At 41.5% G+C, this 18635-nt stretch overlaps 1 protein-coding gene across 1 annotated transcript in view; it reads right to left on the reverse strand.

The window, feature by feature from the left end:
* The window catches only part of LOC310708516 (cytosolic phospholipase A2 epsilon-like), a 43761-nt gene extending 27010 nt beyond the window's left edge, over positions 1-16751 (reverse strand). Inside the window, exons 1-5 of the mRNA XM_083506898.1 lie at positions 16618-16751; positions 14371-14460; positions 6698-6770; positions 2498-2634; positions 566-697 (exon numbers count right to left, since the gene is read on the reverse strand). Coding sequence (XP_083363024.1) covers positions 566-697; positions 2498-2634; positions 6698-6770; positions 14371-14460; positions 16618-16713 — 528 coding nt within the window. The 5' untranslated portion in view covers positions 16714-16751. The remainder of the gene's footprint in view (positions 1-565; positions 698-2497; positions 2635-6697; positions 6771-14370; positions 14461-16617) is intronic.
* Positions 16752-18635: the final 1884 nt, after the last annotated feature.

Consider the following 18635-nt stretch of genomic DNA (forward strand, 5'->3'; position numbering starts at 1 on the left):
CTATTTCCAAGAAGAAAGAAAAGGAAAAAGAAGAAATGGTTGCACACAATTCCTTTCTTTCTGAAATTAAAATTGTCACATTGCAGAGTTGCTGGGGGACACACATAGGAACATAGGGTTCTGCCTTATAGTGAGTCAGACCATTGGCTCATCCAGTTCAATACTGGCTATACTGAGATTTGCTTCCTCACAAGGAATCCCTTGATCCTTTGTTCTTCTTAATGGCTCATCACCCAAGCCTATCACCTCAACACAGAAATATTAGCCTAGCTTAATTAGCTTTAAATTCTTGCTGATTCCAAGGGAGTAAAAGTGTCTAGCACAAAGTCTTAACACTCCAAGCATTGATTAAAATTGAACACTAGCTTCATCTGGACATAATGGTGGTGGTGGTGGCGGTGGTGATAATATTTATACTCCACCCATCTGGCTGTGTTTCCCCATCTACTCTGAGCAGCTTACAACACATTTAAAAAACACATAGTAAAACATTATAGAGGTCTAGTGCCCACAAATTCACAACAGTATCTTGTTTTTACAAGCCAACGTGGTGTTCAGATCTCACCTGTGGTTCAGACTTAAAATACATGAGAACTCTTTCACCAAGTGGAAGCCGAGCAACATCAAAGGATATAGTGAAGAGGAGCTCATCTGGAGTGAAAAGATCTTCGTCAAAGACAGACATCTCTAACAAATTCTGTGAGAATCAGTTAAATATATTAGATGCAGGATATAATCTGTGTCTATAAAAGCAGCCTTCATCTGCCCCACCTGCAAAAAAAACCATGTCTCTCCCATATCGTTCTGTACAGCCACATCAGGCACTATAACTACAATGGTAGGACTTCACCCCAAAGCTACAGTTTTCCGTTGTCTCCCAAGACAGATGCCAACCATAAGAGCAGTGAGGTACTTGGAATCGTCTTCTAAGTCTGGAGTAGGAAACCTTTTTCCACTCTCAGGGTGTCATTCACTTCTGGGCAACCTTCCAAAGGTCACACACTAGTGACAGGCAGTGTCCGAGGCAACAGTGGACAAACCAATAAATGCAATATGTACTCTAGTTTCTCCACAAATGCCATCCTCCATTTAGGCAAAGAAGAAGCGTTATGGGCAGCAGTGTCCAGTTGTGTGGCAATGTAGATGAGACTTCATTGCTTCCCTGGCTTTTGAACACAGCACATGACTGAAGATTACTGGAGGAACAGGGGCAAGGGGAGAGAGACCTCAGTGCTGTGCAGCACAGCCAATCTTACACACTTAACCAGTATTGTCAGGGACTGGACATCGGAGGAATGGTGCACTTCCCAGAGAAGAGGGAGACAATATAGATTTACAAGAGTGGTTTGCTGAAGGTCATAGTTCAGAGGTTGCAGAGGGGAGAAGCTGGGAAATATTGGGGGAGGAGCAGGAGGAAGAAGAAGCACTAGGAGAGAAACAGATGACAGACTCAGCGCCTTTAGAAAGCATTCCAGATCCCCCCTCTCCCAGGACCTGGCGGGCATGGAAAGTAGGAGAATAGAAAGCTCAGAGGCAGAAAGCACAGATCAGCCGACGCAGGGATGATGTATAATACGAGAGATGGAGGGGATGGGGTTTTTACTCAGAGCAATGCCATTATCTAAGAGGCAACGTCCTACATCTCTGTGAATATTGAATAAAATACCTTCTTGTTTTTTTCCATTACTGGCAGTCTGCCATGAGGGAGGAGGATTGGATTCCCTTAAGCCTGGCATTATGTATCTGCACAGTGCTGAGTTCCCCACACCTTGCGCCTCTCCCTCCAGTGATGCCTTGCACAAACACAATAGCAGTCAGTGGGGTGCCATGGGCGGGACTGCATTGCTCTCCCATCTTCCCAGTGTCATGGCCTGCTGCCAGTACCAAAGGGGGGGGGTGGCAAGACAACCAGGAACTCAGGATGGTGCAGACTGGGCAACAGAGCCAAGTGGAGGTTGTCAGTGTTTCACCCACAACATGCCAAGCTCCACTGCTCCTGCCCCTCCCAGTCCTGGTAGCAGCATGTTGTGTTGGGGAGACAGGAGAGCAATGCAGCCTTGCTTGCATTGCCCTACTGATGGATACTGCCCATCCACACATATGCAGATGTCTTGCAATCAAAAACAGGCAAAGGATCCTGTAGACAGTGGTACCTTGGTTTACGAACTTAATCCATTCTGGAAGTCTGTTCTTAAACCAAAGTGTTCTTAAACCAAGGTGTGCTTTCCCATAGCAGCCGGGGACTCAGTTTACAAATGGAGCACACTCAACAGGAAGTGGAACATGTTCTGCTTCCAAGGCAAAGTTCACAAACCAAAACACCACTTCCGGGTTTGCAGTGTTCTTAATCCAAGTTGTTCATAAACTAAGCTGTTCTTAAACCAAGGTACCAGCGTATTAGGAGCAGGAGAAGAATGCACATGTGATAGTATTATCTTGTTGTAAAAGCCAGCTCAGAACAGTGCACAACTGAAAGGGGAATAGCTCAATTTCTCACCTTGACTTGGTTTTGAATCCTATAATAAAACGTTTCATTCCAAACAGGGTTCTTGCTATTATTAACAGTTTTGGTCCGCACTTTTTCACATGAAGAAGTAGGTAACCAGAGGGTCACGTAACAATCAGACTGGCTTACTGTGTAAAAGAAGAATAGCATAATAAGTAGTGTTGTCAGCATTTGTTGTCCCTTTCAATGCACTTTGATCTGGAGCCATTAGCACAGAAATCTGATTCTTTCCTCTCACAAGTTTCAATTTCTTCATTACAAACTGCAAAGCTTGCATTTTGTCCATATCCTCACTGCATGGTAGTAACTCAGAAGTAACAAAGAAAAAGGGTTTGGTTGAGACTCCTTTCCAATATTTGCCCAAACATGGTTTGGAAATCAGGGCAAATACACCTTAAATGGTTTTGCTAAAGTGAGATCATTTTGGCACACATCTCAAACCCCACTCCTGTCATTGAATGAAACCATTCAACAATTTTCTAATTATGTTGGCAAAACTCATAACTGCCTAGTTCAGAACACAAATTTGTGAGCTTATTAGATATAAAATGAATTGAACTGCAGACAGCTACCACAGATAACAATTTAAATAAATCTCTACACTGTGACCAATTGATGTACGTTATTCCTTTTTCATTGGCCTTGACAACAAGAAAGTGTTACATTTTACAGTGTGCAGTCCTGGCTTATGTTGTTGGATGGGTAATTCAAATAGAGGCAACACTGGCTACATTTGGATGTCATGGTAAACCATGGTTTCAGATTGGCTCACCGCAAACAACATTATGATGTTTCAGATTCATTTACATCAACCACAGTTAGTTGATTTACAAATTAAAGGACAAACTGTGGTTAAACAGAAACAGAAACAAATGCTTCTAGACTTCTCCTTACAGCAATACTGAAGAAGACATGAGACAGAAGGACCACACAAGGCTCATGGCATCTCATCTCAGTTCATTTATTATGATAATGTGGCCACATTATATAAAGCAATGTAGGAAGCTTCATGACAGTGTTGTTGTATCCACCCTAACATTAATGCCAAGCTACTTAAACCAAAATCACAGAGACATAAACCATTAATTTGGGAACACCCAAAACAAAAAGGTATGCAAATAAACCAACTGCAACTCCTGTTCATATGACCATTTCCAATATATTGACAAATACATTTGTTGCAAATCTATTCAGAAGTTCCTAAACTGTATTTATGTGGGAGGGGGGCAGGGGTTGCATGTCAGCCTTTCATATGGGAAAGTCTGAAGAGGGGTTGTAAGTAGGAATGTAAGGGAATTTTAATGAAAACAAACATTGGAAAACAGACTGCATATTTGTTTGCTTATTTGTCCCCTGTCCAGAACAGAAATAAATCCTACAGATACAATTGATATTTGCAGCTGCTGTTGTTTTCAGTGGTTATATCATGCTGTCCTATGCACATTGTTCCCTGTGAACTACTATTTTATTTCAGAAACCTAAAGTAAATTATAAAGACAGTAGCAATGTTCAGATGTTTGCCTAACGCATGAAGAGTTATGCTGGGGGTGGGGACAGAATTCACATGCAAGGTCCACCTCCGATGTATTGTGACACACTAACTGCTCTTTTGGATCTTGCACAATTAGCTCAAAAGTCTGAAGAGGGTTTTTCAATATATTTGACTGAATTTGCTTGGAAATTCTCCCTGATAAGCCAGGGTTCTCACTTGTGTGTCCTTAAGCACATTCAACTCAAAACTAAGTACTCACTAATGGTTCTTCCTCATCCTTGGAAAAATGTGACAAGTGGAGTGCCACAGGGTTCTTTCCTGGGCCTGCCATTGTTTAACATCTTTATAAACAGCATGGACAAAGGAACTGAGAGGACATCAAACTGGGAGGGGTAGCTAATGTTGCAGAAGACGGAACCAGAAGATTGGAGAACTGGCCCCAAACTAACAAAATGAATTTCAAAAGGGACAAATGTATGGTTCTAGATTTAGGCAGGAAGAACCAGCTGCATAGATATAAAATACCTGACTCTCTAGTAACACATGTGAAAAAGACCTAGGGGTCTTAGTATACCACAAGCTTAACATGAGTCAACAGTGTGATGCAGCAGCAGCAACAAAACAAAGACCAAAAAAAAACACCCAATGTTATCCTAGGCTGCATCAACAGAATGGCCCAATAAAAGGAATAGCACTGTTCTAGTCTGCTTTGGTCAGACCACACCTGGAGTACTGTATCCAGTTCTGGGTACCACAATTTAAGAAGGATGTTGACAAGCTGGAACATGGGCAGAGGACGGCAACCAAAATGATCAAGGGTCTAGAAATCAAGCCTTAGAAGGAGCACTTGAAGGAGCTGGGTATGTTTTGCCTGGAAAAAGAGGAGACTGAGAGGAGATATGATAGATATCTTCAAATATCTCAAGGGCTGTCACATGCAAGAGGGAACAAGCTTGTTTTCTCCTGCTCTGGAGGGTAGGACTTGAACTAATGGCTTCAAGTTACAAGAAAGGAGATTCTGGAATAACTTTCTGTCAGTAAGAGCTGTTTGACAGTGGAACAGACTCCCACAGGAGGTGGTGGACTCTCCTTCCTTGGAGGTTTTTAAGCAGAGGTTGGGTGGTCATTCACCATGCAGAAGATTTCTGCATAGCAGAGAGTTGGGTTAGATGATTCTCAGGGTCTCTTCCAACTCCACGTTCTATGGGGCAGCATTCAACTAAATTATTCTACATGGGCATTGCCCTCACGCAAGTGATGTCACATTTATAAACTGGTACTCCATGCATAGAGTCTTCCTTTTGGTGTCAATGGCTCCCAGGGACATGCAGAACTGGATTGAATATCTCCATATGATTGGGCTGAACATCGTGTGGTGCACTACCTCCTGGATGCAGGCTTCTGGTGACTTCTCCATAAGGGCAGGAGGAAACAAAGCCCATAATTACCACTTTAGGTTATTTGAGATTGACATCTCAGATATCCCTTAGATCTGTGGGTTATGTGACAGTTCCCTACTCCATAAAGCAGGGAGGGCTTCAGGTCCACATTAGTACAGTGGCCAGTATTCATGCCTGTCATATAGGTGGCTAGAGATTGATTTATTCATGGAGAGCCCCTCTCTTGAGATAGAGGACATAGCCTAATGGCAGAGCATGTGCTTTGCCTGCACAATTCCTCAGGTTCAATTTGTAGCATCTTCAGTTAAAAGAAAGATTAGGTTGCAGGTGATGGAAAAGGCCTTTGCTTAAGACGCTGGTAAGGATGGAAGGATCTGCCAATACCTGTTATTTCAGTTTCTCGTTCTCCCAATCCTAAAACCTGATCTTCCCATTTCTGCTGCAATTTGCAGTTTTTAAAAAGATGCTCAGGAAAATTATTTAGCATTTTAGTGTGAATTTCTCCTAATAAACATGTTTTTGTACACAGTTTCGACTAATGTAAGCATTTTGGCAAGCAATTTCTACTAATATAATGTTGTTTGTCTGCCATTTTCACTAATGGCACAAGATTCAGATAAGTGTGAATTTTGAAGGCTGTTTTAAATGTAAATGGCATTGAATTTCTTCCCCATCCTTAGATTGGAGAGCTATTGCCAGTCAGAGTAGATAATCCTGGCCTGGACATGACCTGATATAAGTTCTCTGAGAAAAAGTGATTGTGAGAATATCTGAGGGCTCTTTCTCCTTTACTCAGGAACCTCCTTATATTAAAGAGACCAATTTGGTGGACATTTCAGATAAACTTCGGGACTACTCAAATGCCTTTAGCATCACTATGTGGGATCTACCTGTTTGTGATTAATGGTGCAATCCTATGCATGCCAACTCAGAAATAAGCCCCATTAAATTCAATGGGATTTACTCCTAGGTAAATGTGTAGAGGTTGAAGCCTAAGCCAAAACAATCCCTACCACTCTGCTTTCCCCCGTTCCATATTTTCACCAGATCTTTTGCAAGGCAAACCAGGCAAACCAGTTTATTCTCCTGTTCTCCTTTCCACCCACAAACAGTGCAAATCTTACCCAACTTAAGAGTTTATGAGCAAGCCATACTTGGGCACTGATATAAATACAGTTTCCTATGCAATTTATTTTGTCAGCTATGAAATCCTGCAGCGCATATGAAGCTAGATGTGCAAACTATCAAGAGCGAGTGAACTCTAAAAGCAAAATGAAACAGGAACAGAAGAATACTCACAGACATCAGCTTGGCGAAGGTTTCTCATTCGTATGACTCTTACAGTAAGCAAGTTGCAAGGAAATTCTTCCAGCTGCTGAAAAACAGCAAAGCAAAGCAAAGGATGAATATTAAATTGTGTTTGGATAATCAAGTACCTAGCAGAGCAGCAAGCTAACCAATGGTTAATAATTCTGCAAAACAACATATAAGTAATTGTCTAGGCCAGGGAAATCAACCTTTTTATACCTACCGCCTACCAATGCATCTTTCTTGATGGCAAAATTTCCTTACCGCCCACCAGCACTCGATGGAAGGAGGATTCAGCTTGTGCCCACCTAGAATCCTAAAATGCCCACTAGTGGGCAGTAGGGACCAGGTTGACAACCCCTGGTCTAGGGTAAAGAATGAAGCACACATTCTCCATGTCCTTGGCATGTTCAGATCACCAAGTGGCATCAGTTTTCAATAGCAAATAATAATGAAAGCTCTGAAAGCTGGAATTAACCACCATTACTCCAGGGTTAGTCACTGATTTCCAAATAGCTAATTCTCTTTGGACCACTCTCTTCCATTATAACTAAACAAACACCATTTGACCCTAAAGCAAATACACAACAACAACAACAACAACAACAACAACAACAACAACAAGCAAGCAAGCAAGAATGAATGAATTCAACACTATGGAAGTATCTTTTCTTTGGGGTATTAAATTCATTTTAATACCCCACCGTTTTGTTTTGTTTTCTTTTGTTTCACTTTTAAATAACACCCAGCACTGATGCTTCAAGCAACTGGACAACTGATGGATGCCTGCTTCAGCTGACATTTATTCCCTGTCTTCTGCTCTCAGAGGTTTAGGGACATTCTTTGGCCAGTTGATATCCGGGTGCATCTTATGAGGAGTCATGCAATTCCTTTATCTTTCCTGTTCACTCTAAATGTCACATGGAATTCAGCTGGAAGCTATGACCTAATTTCTCATGTGATATTACTCTTTTTTAATTAAAGTCCAAAAGAAGGTGCCTCCTATACCCTTAATGTGTGTGTGTGTTTTAAAAAAAATAATAATGCTGCAGATATCTAGCCATTCTAGATATGAAATGCCAGTCATCATTCCCTGTAGGAAAGGTGTTTGATCATAATCCTCGTCATCAGAACTAAGCATTCCCAAGCACTTCTCCTAACTGTTCTTTCCTGTGGGTGGGGTTCTGAGTGAAGTTGATGGGCAGGTTGCTGCTGACATAATTGTTATTTATCACTTATATAGCACTTCAAATGGGGATTTATAGTCCCTATCTGGTTTGTCTTCATAACATCTCTATGAGCTGGGCCACTAATCTTCTACATAAGGGGAATTGCAGTTGAAAGACAATACTTTGCCCGTCTCTAATCTCTTCCATCTATGGCTCATCAGGCACATGGAACAAGGTGTTTCCAGTTCAAGTCCATTTCTGTGTCATTTGGACTCTCATGGTTCTCAGGTTGGACCTAATTTTTCATCAACGGGTACAAATCTGACACCAATGTAGAGAATTGCAGCACAATAGAGTCACTGGCAGGATTTAAATAAACATTTGCAATTTTATTTGTAAAGAACAAAGAACACAATACAGTGGTACCTCAGGTTACATGCACTTCAGGTTACATACGCTTCAGGTTACAGACTCTGCTGGAAATATTACCTCGGGTTAGAAATATTACCTCGGGTTAAGAACTTTGCTTCAGGATGAGAACAGAAATCGTGCTCCGGCGGCGCGGCAGCAGCAGGAGGCTCCATTAGCTAAAGTGGTGCTTCAGGTTAAGAACAGTTTCAGGTTAAGAACAGACCTCCAGAACAAATTAAGTTCTTAACCCGAGGTACCACTATAGTATGACAATATGGAAGTATATACAAACAGCAGATTGTAATATGAGAGGTAATAAACCAAGGACAGAAGTTGAGGGAAGTCAGTAGGGAAAGGGGAAAAGTGAAACTTGAATGTAATGTAATGATTGCAGATATTGTTATAAGAGATAAAACTCAATAAAAATTATTTTAAAAAAGAGAGAATAGCAGCACATTAGCTAACGGGGAGAAGTCTGATAAAAATAAATCCCTGGAATAATTATACTTATTTATTTTACTTAACAAGATGTATCTACCACTTGATTATAGTAAAACCTCTACAGTAATCAGTTTACAAGTACATTATAAATAAAACAGTTTGAAACAGTTAAAAACATTTGAACATCATTCAACTTAACAGTAAAAGAAATTAAAACACAACAAAATATACGTTTCTGGGTAGGTTTGCATAAATAAAAATGTTTTAAGCAGGTATCAGAAAACATAGAGTCACTAGCCAGGGAGTTGTATGAGAAACCAAAACAAATCTGGCATATATTGAATGTCAGTATTTAATGTATTAGGGTACTACAAATGGTTGTAATTCTGATTAGAGATGGAAAGGCCTGGGGGGAAACAGAAAAATTGGGGTGGGGGTGTTATTTTCTCCCCTATTTTCTTCTCAAAGCCGTTTTTTTCTGGAAGAAATGAGGGGGGTGGAATATTCAAACCATATCAAACTGTTTTTTTCCAATTTTTCTGGAAAAAAAACAGCTTTTGGGGGAAAAACAGGATAAAACAGGGGGAAACAGGGGAAATGGGGGGGGGGAGCGGGGAAATGGGAAAAACAAGGAAAAAGAGGAATAAAATTGGTGTTTTCTCTGGTTCCCCCCAGGCCTTCCCATCTCTAATTCTGTTCTTACTTTCATTATTTTTGTATTGTTTCTTAAATTTGTAATTGCTGAATGTGTAATTGTTGTCATAGGTTTTTTGGGGGGTTTTTTAAGGCAGGGAGTTCCAAAGTATGGTTGCTGCTAAACTAAAAAATGATTTCTTATAAATGCTGAATCGCATTATGTGGCACCTTTAGCAGTGCCAGTTCCACAGATCAAAGTTGGGGAGTGGGCACAAATGGAGCTGCAAAACTGATTCCTTGCCCTAACTTTGGACATTTCTTGGCCAGAGTAGCAAGAACAGTAGTTGCAAACTCCAGAAGACACTGAGGTGCCAGTGGAAAGTATAGTGTACAGAATGATTCCTGCCACTCTGAGGGGAACAGAGGTAGCAGTGTGTGGATGAAAGTCTCATGATTTCAGTTGTCTCTATACTAATGCAGAGTATGAGTAACAAGCAAGAAGACTTTGAGCTCTTAATCAAGGTTGCCAATATGGCCTAATAGGTATTACTGAAACCTCATGGGCTGAGACTCGTGACTGGAATGTAGAAACTGAGGAGTATAACCTGTTCCAATGGGATAGACCAAACAGGAAGAGAGGAAGAGTACCATTGTATGCAAATGATATGTACACTTGCGAATAGATCAATGACTTGGTGTATGGAAGGCAGATTGAGAGTAAAAAAAAAAAGAGTAAAAAAATGGAGAAAATGCAAACAAGAGCCACCTTACTGCTATAGACCTCCAAGCCAAACTGAAGACTTGGATGATGCCTTCCAACAGCAGATTACCAAAAATTAAAAAAGGAGAGTTGTGTGACTTGAACTACTGTGGTATATCTGTTGGAATGCAAATTCTGCCAAGAATGTAAGGTCCAACAAATTCTTCAATTGCCTCACTGACAATTGCGCTTCCCAGAAGATGGGAGAAACAACAAGGGGGTCATCTCTTTTGGACTTGGTCCTCACTAACAGGGAGGAACTGACTGACAAAGTGAAAGTATTGGGAACCTTAGGAGGAAGTGATCATGACCTCTAGTGTTTAATTATACAAAGGCAAGGGAAAACTGAGTGCAGTTGGACTTGCACTCTGGACTTTAAGAAAGTTGATTTCAAAAAGGTTAAGGAACTACTGGGTCAGATCCCATGGTTAGAAATAGTCAAAGAGAAGGGAGTCCAAGAAGGGTGGGAGTTTCTTAAAGGTGAAATACCGAAGACACAAAGGCAGACAATTCCAGCAAGAAAAAAATGTAGGAAGCACTGAAAGAAACCAGTGTGGATGCATAAGGAGCTTACAGATGAGCTGAGTTGTAAGAAGGGGAAGTGTAAGAAACTGAAGAAAGGAGAAATAAGAAAGGAAGAGTATACATAAGTAGCCAACAATTGCAGGGAGAAGGTCAGGCAGGCCAAAGCTCAGAATGAACTCAGGCTTGCAAGAGATGTTAAAAATACCGGTAATTTTAAAATGTTTATTTGGCTATGTTCGAAGCAAGAGGAAGAATAAGCAAGTAGTAGGTCGTCTGCATGGAAAAGATGGAGAAATGCTATTGGGTGACAGAGAGAAGGTGGAACACCCAACACCTACTTTGTCTCTGTCTTTACCCCCCCCCCAAAAAAAAAGCAGCGCCCAAACTGGTGGTATCAGAATTAATAATGCAAGAATGGAACTGCAGCCCAAGATAGGAAAAGAGATGATAAAGGATCACCTAGCTACTTTAAATGAATTCAAATCTCCAGGGCCTGATGAACTGCACTCAAGGGTACTAAAGGAGTTTGTGGATGTCATCTCAGAGACTCTGTCTATAATCTCTGAGAATTCTTGGGGATCAAGTGGGGTTCCTGCAGACTGGAAGTGAGCAAATGCTGTCCCCATCTTCAAGGTGGGAGGGGGAGGAAAACCCTGGTAACTACTGACCAGTGAGTTTGATACCAGGAAAGGTCCTAGAAGAGATTATTCAACTGTCGTTCTGTGAGCACCTAGAAAAGGATGCTGTGATTACTAAGATTCAGTATGGATTTCTCAAAAACAAAGACATGCCAGACAAATCTCTTTCCTTCCTTCTTTCCTTCCTTCCTTGGGCATGTTTATCCTGGAGAAGAGAAGGTTGAGGGGTGATATGATAGCCATGTTCAAATATATAAAAGGATGTCACATAGAGGAGGGAGAAAGGTTGTTTTCTGCTGCTCCAGAGAAGCAGACACGGAGCAATGGATCCAAACTACAAGAATGAAGATTCCACCTAAACATTAGGAAGAACTTCCTGACAGTAAGAGCTGTTCGACAGTGGAATTTGCTGCCAAGGAGTGTGGTGGAGTCTCCTTCTTTGGAGGTCTTTAAGCAGAGGCTTGACAACCATATGTCAGGAGTGCTCTGATGGTGTTTCCTGCTTGGCAGCAGGTTGGACTTGATGGCCCTTGTGGTCTCTTCCAACTCTATGATTCTATGATTCCTTCCTTCCTTCCTTCCTTCCTTCCTTCCTTCCTTCCTTCCTTCCCTCCCCAATTTATCTGAAACACTTACCTACATTGCCACTATCTTGGCAGGATTCGAGCTCAGCTTATCTTCCACCCCCCTACTGCATCCAGGCAGCAGCCCAGGGACCACACAGCCTCTCCCAATTCTCCTGAACAATTCCAGGGATAACCACAATGGGCTACAAGGGAGTCATATACTACTTTTAATTTGTTTATATTTTGACTTTTGTATTTTCTAAAGTATCACTGTGCATTTTTCTTGATTTTCTTGTTTTATCTTTTTGTAAGCCACTTTGATTGTGCTGCTGCTGTTTACAATCAAGCAGTGTATTAAATAAATACTTCCTCTCAGTTCCCCACAGCACTATTAGTATTCCTGGGCTACTTCACAAGGCTGGCATAACCCACACTTTCTTAACCATTATAAAAAAACAACAACCCTGCAATTGATTTGTACTTGCATGTTTTATGTTTTCAAACTTATGTTCAGAATTTATTTAACAGTTAGAGCATGAAATCCTTTCATTGTTGCATCCTTTTGCTTTTGAGTGAACACCTTACTACCCAGTCACCTGAACACTAAAAACCTGGATTTCTCATTTGTTTTCTACTGGCAACAACCACATCTCAACTAGGGCAAGCAAAAGAAAGTTTTGAAGAAACTTCAAAATGAACCAGAAAGTCTTCCTGCATTATCTGAATGCAGAGAAAAGCTCGCGTGAGTTTGCTTCCAGACAACCTGTTTATTGAGCATTCATCCCGATTTGCAGGGGAAATTGTTGATGTTGACTATTTAATGAACTTTCATCCTGATTTGTTTGCAATGCAAGATTTGTTGCATCAAAGCAAGCATGATTCCACACTTTCCACTGCCTTTCCCCAACACTTTCCTTATTGCAGAAGCCTTATCGTTTGGGGAAGTGGGCTTGTTGTGAAGGACTTCCCAATCAACAATAATCGTGCAACCTGAATTTGCCAGTATGTGTTTGAATTTCACCTCCCCCCCCCCATAGTGACAGTCTGGAAGCACCCTGAGACATACACCACAGACTCCCCACCCCTCAAAAATAATAAAATAATAAAAAAAACCCAACGTCAAATTTTCTTCTGCATTGTCTGAAGAAGGAATTTCCTGGGTCGTTCTGAAGTCATTTGGAGGTTTTCTTAATAATTGTGTGACACTAAATTTCCCAATAGCATTCCATCCATAGCTCTGCCTTTACTTACTAGGTGCAGTAACGTATTTCAGAAATCAGTAGCTTCGAATGGTTGCCTACAAAGTTTGCTTGATAGCTTTCATTGTCAAAGGGCTAGAGACTGACTTTAAAAAGATAACACCTCAGAGTCTGGACCATCTGCTGGATCTTAGCCTATAACGGTACGCCAGTCTTGGCAGGTCTAGCTGCAGACTTTCCAGTGGCAATGAGACCTGGGCATGACAACATATGCCTTAGTCATATCTATGCTGGGTTACTGAATTGTACACTCTATATGGGGCTGTCTCTGAAGAAGTTACAGAAGTGTCCATTGGTCCCAAAAGCAGCTGCAAAATTCCTGGTGGGTCACATTTAACCATAGGATCACATTGCACCAATCTTGGAACAACTGTACTGGTTTCCAATTTTCTTCCTGGCGCAAGTCAAAATGTTGGCCATTGCCTTTCAAGCACTAAATCTTTTGGTCTGGGGTGCCTTAAGGATCTTGTCCTCCCATGCTATCCTGACCTCTAGGATCAGCAGGAGGGGGATTCTCTGGGAACCTCCTGGGGTGGGGGAAGCCCAGCTAGATAGGACAAGAGACAGGGCCTTCTTAGTGACTGCAACATCTGAAGTACAGGTTGCCCTTCCCTCACTGTTTTTTTTCACCAGCTACTGAATACCTTTTTATTCCAGAAGAGTTTTATTTTATGTGGCAGACAATGTTTCTACGGTTTTTTAACTGCTGGTCACTGTAGGGGTGTGTGTGTGTGTGTGTGTGTGTGTGTGTGTGTGTAGTTTTATTAATGTTTCATCTTGAAAAATACGAAGAGTGATTTTTTTACATGAGAAGGATGAAATATAAATGTTTTAATGAATGAATGAGTAAATAAATCAGTGGGGAAATACAGCCCCTTATCTCCCTTTAAGCTGCCCCCACTTTAACTAACTTATCGTGTGTACACATCGAACATGTGCCCAAAGTGAGCTTACAGGATACGGCCCAGATCATACTATGGTAAGAATCCTAATGACACAAATTGAAATATAATAGAAGTTTCAACACATAAACTTCAGAACAGCAGATTCTAAAGTTATGGGACAATTGCAACAGATTAAAATCTGCAGAGACTATATAAATAAGGCAAACCAATTCAAAGGTCCCACATCCAAAACTCCTTATTGTTCATCTGTTCAGATACTTGGTAAGTAGCTTTCATCCTTTACCCTTCTTTGATTCTTTCATTCCAGAGATGACATACAAGCACCCTTGCCCCAATTCTAAATGCCCACCGTACCTTGTATTGAGAATTACAGTGCACTTCATTGCATAGGTTCGTGGGTTCATTTCCCAGGCTTTCCACTGGATATGCATTCATACTGAAGTCCTGTGAGGGAGGGAAAGGGACAGAAAGGAGTCAACATTTAAAAAGATAAACTGTGTATGTAAATCAACAACTTTATCATGTTGCAATAGCATGCACTTCAAACAGGAATAAATGTTGAAATTCTGAAGTAGAGGTGTTGGTTATTAAATACCTGGTTTAGCAAGTAGTGAGAGCCAACACTAAAAAAAAAAATTAATCAGTGGATGATTTGGGGCACATATTCTTGACTGGGAATGCTGAGTTGCAGGAAAAGGTCAAAAGAATGTAAATGGCACCCTTCCCTTTGGCATAATGCCATCTTTTCAGTTTTAAAGTGCAGTCACTTGTCTACTCAGAAGTAAATCCAAGAAGCTTGCTTGCAGGTAAGTGCATAAAAGGTAAAAGGTAAAGGACCCCTGGAGGGTTAATTCCAGTCAAATTTGACTATGGGGTGTGGCGCTCATCTCCGTTTTCAGGCCAAGGGAGCCAGTGTTTGTCTGCAGACAGCTTTCTGGGTCATGTGGCCAGCAAGACTAAACCGCTTCTGGCACAACAGAACTGTGATGGAAGCCAGAGTGCACGGAAACACTGTTTACGTCCCCATCACAGCGGTACCTACTTGTGCTGGTATGCTTTCAAACTGTTATGATGGCAGGAGCTGGAACAAAGTGACAGGAGCTCACCCCATCATGCGGATTCAAACTGCCAACCTTATGATCAGCAAGTTCAAGAGGGTCAGTGGTTTAGACCACAGCACCACCCACGTCTCAGGTAAGTGTGTATAGGCTTACAGTCTAAGTCATCAAAGCATGAATGCTTGGGTTGTTGTTTTTGAACAAACCGTTGCATTTAAAACTTTCCATCTGGATTCCCACCACTGTGGTACCTATACACTCTCTCTATTTAAACTATGGGAGAAATGAATGAAACAGAGAATGAAAGAACTGATGCATCTGTAGAGAAATGTTACATTCTACTGAAGCCTTATGTTCCCCTCCTGCTTCTCTGGCATGAAAGCCAAGCCAGGGCCTCACGGGGTTACTTTCCTCCCAGTTCTCAAAGCCCCAATTGGGAAGTCTAAGGAATCTTGGTGTTTCCAAGCATTCAGTAATGACTCTACAGTGGAGCCTTGGGCTACGTAACTTTGGGGTTGCAAATGTGGCAAACCTAGAAGTGGGTTTGCCGCTCGCGCTCACGCAGAAGCGCTCTGTGTGCCTCGCACAAGCGAAGAAGAGGCACCTCCGGTTACGAAGATTTCGGGATATGGCTGGGCCTCTGAAATGGATCCCGTTTGTAACTGGAGGTACCACTGTATTTGTAACCTACTTTCCCAGACAGTCTTGTTCAGAGAACCTCTATTACATCCTATTTGTATTCCATCTCTACTAACTGACTATCTTCCTCAAGATACACAGTGCAACATAGTTAGGTGGAGACAACAACCTGTCTCTCTTTGCTGTTCTGGTTAGCAGGCAAAACAACAACAAGCCCAGTTCTTGATCCCTTGGGAACCAGGCTATTCCTGCAATGTAGTGTTTTGTAATGTACTATATTTTTCCGTGTATAAGATGCCCTCCTGTATAAGACGACCCCTTTTTTTTAACCCATTTTTTTAAAAAAATCAATATTTTAAGCATAAAACTGAAAAATGTTGATATTTTCTTAAATATTCAAAGCACCAGTATATTTAGTACCATATATTTAAACATCAGTGGTGGAATGGTTGGTGGAAGTGCTAAGCAGCAGAGCATGGCCCTCTGGTGCAGGGGGTGGACACCACAGGGACACAACTTGAGTTGTTGAGCAACTCCACCCATCCCCATGCCAGAGAGTGAACCCCAACCTGAACCTGAGATCAGGCCACCCGGGCCACCCGCCCCAGAGCCCAAGCCTAAACCCCTGTGCATTCACCATCCCCATATAAGACGGCCTCCAATTTTTGACTATTTTTTTTTTTTTTTTTTTTGCAAAAAACATTGTCTTATACACGGAAAAATACAGGTATATAAAACAGAGAGAACAATTATAACAGAGAATGAAAAGGAAAATATTGAGAACAAAACCATAAAATCAGCTCTTGGGTGGCTCAAATAACAGAAAGTCAACCACCCTCAATAAAATATCCAGAGTTGGGTAGAGGGTAGACCCATATACTTTTTTCTTTTATAGAATGCCTACCTGACATGAACTGGAACAGCATGCTCTTTTGGTTGGCACATTGAAGGCATGTTTAGCTGGGAAAGGCAGTTGAGCTGGAAGGTGCTCCTGAAACATCCTTACAGCCTGTTGTGCTGGCAACAGTAATTGAGGAGGCATCTAAAAACTAAACTCAAGGCCCGCCCTTTAGGAATGTAGATGCCAGCCCATTTTCTCCTACTCAGGTAGAAGAGGAAGTTCATAAGATAGCTACAAAAGGAAGAGGCTCATTGTCTAGAGGAATGGAGTTGTGAAAGGTACTTTCTTAATCTCCCTCCCTCCCATTTCTGTTTACAGTCAAGCAGTAGTTACTTGAGAACTCTTGATTTGTGCTAGATAAAGAATTTAACTTGAGCAACTTCTCTCAAGGCTGGAATACTCCCTCAGGTAGCAGTTGTTTTCTGAGCGATTTCAAAGCAGTTTTCCCTAATTCTAGTGACCCAATTCAGATGAAAAGAAGGAGAAAAGAACACTAATTACGAAGGAGGCTCTGCCTAGAGATGTTTCTCCATCACCATCTCACCTCCTTTCCCCCGATTTGTGCTAGATAATGAAATCATCAGGTGTTGTTTTCCTGTGAGTTATCCAATTATATGATAAACAACTCCTAACCCACAATAATACTACAACCAGACTTAACACGGACACTGGCACCAGAGCCTGCAATAAACCCAGATGCCAACTTTGCTGCCACATACACCCGGACAACACCATTACTGGCCCCAACAACATCACACATACCATCTCGGGACTATTTAATTGCTCATCGTCTAACATTGTGTATGCCATCAAATGCCAACAGTGTCCTTCAGCTCTCTATATTGGACAAACAGGCCAAACTTTACGCCAAAGAATAAACGGACATAAATCTGACATCAAGAATCACAAAACAGAGAAACAAGTAGGGGAACACTTCAATCTCCCAGGACATTCTATACAAGATCTCAAAGTAGCTGTTTTACTACAAAGGAATTTCAGAAATAGACTGGAAAGAGAAGCTGCTGAATTGCAACTCATTACCAAACTTAAAACCATGGAGAGACCTGGTCTGAACAGAGACATTGGATTCTTATCTCATTATACATGACTAAGCCATTTCTCACCTTCTCACCCCTTGCCTTTTCCTGTAAGACCTATTACAGTCATTAAGAGTCATCAACAGGCTCATCTCAGCTATCTGCCAATCTCCCATTCCCACCACCCTTCTGAGTAATACCCCTCCCCACCTTCTCACTATATAGAAGGATCTGGCAACTTCTGTTTCAGTGTATCTGAAGAAGTGTGCATGCACACGAAAGCTCATACCAAGAACTAACTTAGTTGGTCTTTAAGGTGCTACTGGAAGGTATTTTTTATTTTAATTATATGATAATTAGAAGACTGACAGACAGATTGTGAATCATTGGAACCAACTCCTAGGGGCCGAGGTCCCTTCAGTCCCCTATAAAATATTTGAGGGCCCTCCTCCATTGATGGCCATTGCCATTCAAATGATGTTTGTGCACTGTGTCTTGTGATCAATTATGTGGGTGGGGCTTACCTGCCCCCCCATATTTTATTGAAATTGGCACCCCTGTTGTGAATCAAAAATATTTAAAGCACAGACAAAACTTTAAAAATCAATGAGCAGACATAGATTTCTACTTGAGTCAGTCATGCTCAGAAAAGACCCACTGAAATCAGTAAACTTAAGTTAGTCAAAACTGAGGTTGTGTACACATAACCAGCTTAAACTGCAGGGAGGTCATCGAGCACCCACTCCCTGCATCTCAGGTAGCATTTGCATGTCATTGTAAGCATCTGTATTTTTGATGCATTTCCAAGTTGCCCACTGCCCATGCCTGTGGGTAGAGAGGGGGCATGGATGCCTTCATATGTCTTGGCTACAAATCTAATCTGTTGTGGGCAGGTGGAGAGAGACACATCAACATGCAGTTTTTCTTGGGAGACTACAGGATAGATGTGGATTGTGGCTAATATAATGCATACGTGGCTTCACA

Source organism: Podarcis liolepis (assembly GCF_965112155.1).
Source record: "Podarcis liolepis genome assembly, chromosome: 1".
NCBI classification, from domain to species: domain Eukaryota; kingdom Metazoa; phylum Chordata; class Lepidosauria; order Squamata; family Lacertidae; genus Podarcis; species Podarcis liolepis.